This window comes from Anneissia japonica, unplaced genomic scaffold (assembly GCF_011630105.1).
Source record: "Anneissia japonica isolate Jap-2015-1 unplaced genomic scaffold, ASM1163010v1 scaffold7429_len65383_cov117, whole genome shotgun sequence".
NCBI classification, from domain to species: Eukaryota; Metazoa; Echinodermata; class Crinoidea; order Comatulida; family Comatulidae; genus Anneissia; species Anneissia japonica.
The window spans coordinates 47,995-49,917 of NW_022743507.1; the positions used below are offsets into that span (position 1 = coordinate 47,995).

Here is a 1,923-nt window from a genome sequence, read left to right on the forward strand (position 1 = left end):
AGGGCTTTCCGACTTTAACAAATGAAGGGATGTTTTTAATTACTTAAGGGGAAAGAAATACGCAATATATTGCCTACAAGATACCCACTTTACCGAAGAAAACGAGCACTTTATCAGGAACGAATGGGGCCTTGAATGTTACTTCAGTTCCTAAAAGCAACACAAGGGGCGTTGCCATACTTTTTAATACAGGGTTTAATTTTCGCGTGAAAAATACTGTACTTCTAAAGACACTGAAGGTAATCTACTTGCTCTTGATATTGAATTAGAAGGATATAATATTATATCACGATCGGTTGGCTACTCCATAATCTTTCAAAATTACAGTTCATGCAGTATTGTTTTATTCTGCAAAATGTCCCAATAACTGCAGATATTTTGCGCGTGGTTGGGTGACCACACATTAGACATGTGCTAAACGCTGCTAGCAGTTCCTCTTCAAACACCAGAAATTTTCTGCCACCACTGCAGCCACCATCAGTGCTAAAAAAAAAAGTGCGAGACATTCAGAATACACATACTGCTTAAGGAAGCTTGCAAACAATTGCATAGAAAAGGTACTTACTGATTCAATTCAAAATCATCCTCATCCTCTTCTTCACATGGAATGTAATCGGGATCTCGCTGATCATCGTCAATATCGTAATCATCGTCATAATCATTGTCATCTTCACTACTGTCATCAGATGGTTCATCAGATGGTTGATCAGATAAAACATCGACCGGCATAGCATTTGGCATCTCATCAGGCTTACTTGATTCAGGAAATATTTGATTTCCTATAATAGTAATATACAAATTAATCAATAGCTCTGATTAATTAAATTGTTATACAGAGAAAGTATTGTGGTTTTTAATAAGGTAGTTGAACAATACATAGGTTAATTCTGTAGGCCATGGGGTGAAAATCCTAACGTTCAGTCCCGTTCCGAAATTTTCCTAATACTTTTACTCATTATGATAATTATTATAATAATATTTAAAAGCACCAAAAAAAAGTTCGACCGTCAGAACTTCTGCAAATACGAGAAAATGACGTTTAAACTTACGAAATTGAAAGTTCTTTGCGCTAGATTAGCACACGACATTTTGCATACGTCACTGTACTCGTTCGAATATTGTATTTTTGATACGTAGTTTATTATTTGCGAAATTCGTATTACTGCTTTAGAAACAAATTAAACAATTATAATTAGATATAGTTTGAATTTTAATTACGGAATAATATTTTTTAGACTACTATTAAATTGTTTTTGTTACAATAACTTCACGTGTTGTGGTACAGCCAACAACAGTAAACAACAACATGGCGACTAGCGGCGGACTGTTTGCCGGTGTTGTAATAAAGTGTTGTTTTCACCGCGAAGAAATTGCTAATGAAACTCCAATTCTAGTTACAGCAACCAGATTCTTGAAGATTGTTACTTGTAACAAATTATGGATAGTTTTAGACAGTCATAACCGAACTATAGCTGACAAACTTGTGTCTTAACTAGCCTAGGATGTGCCTCCTCTTCAACTTGTGTCTTGGTTGGAATGGATAAGGGAAAGACATACGATTACGAGGATGTGATAAGACTTTCACCCTGTTTGCTATCGTCGTTACATCGACACGAAATCGATAGCAATGATAAGTTATCATTACCAAGTGTAGTGTAGTCCCGTCAGTACCCCTGTCTCTTATACACATCTAGATGTGTATAAGAGACAGATTTTGTTCATTACAAGATTATTCATTCGTCTACACAGTATCATTTGTCTATGTCCGTCCGATACGTTTGTTATTTGTTTTGAGAAATGTCAGTCTTATGTTGGCTTTGTTTAATTGTTTGAATCATGTCCGTCTTATACGTTCGTTCTTTTATGAATTTTTTCATGTCCGTCTTATGTTTTCATTATTTTATTATTTTTTTAATCTTGTCC

At 35.0% G+C, this 1,923-nt stretch overlaps 1 protein-coding gene across 1 annotated transcript in view; it reads right to left on the minus strand.

The window, feature by feature from the left end:
- Nucleotides 1-277: 277 nt before the first annotated feature.
- LOC117119502 overlaps nucleotides 278-1,923 on the minus strand; it is a 4,135-nt gene continuing 2,489 nt past the window's right edge. Inside the window, exons 3-4 of the mRNA XM_033264328.1 lie at nucleotides 566-779; nucleotides 278-483 (exon numbers count right to left, since the gene is read on the minus strand). Coding sequence (XP_033120219.1) covers nucleotides 282-483; nucleotides 566-779 — 416 coding nt within the window. The 3' untranslated portion in view covers nucleotides 278-281. The remainder of the gene's footprint in view (nucleotides 484-565; nucleotides 780-1,923) is intronic.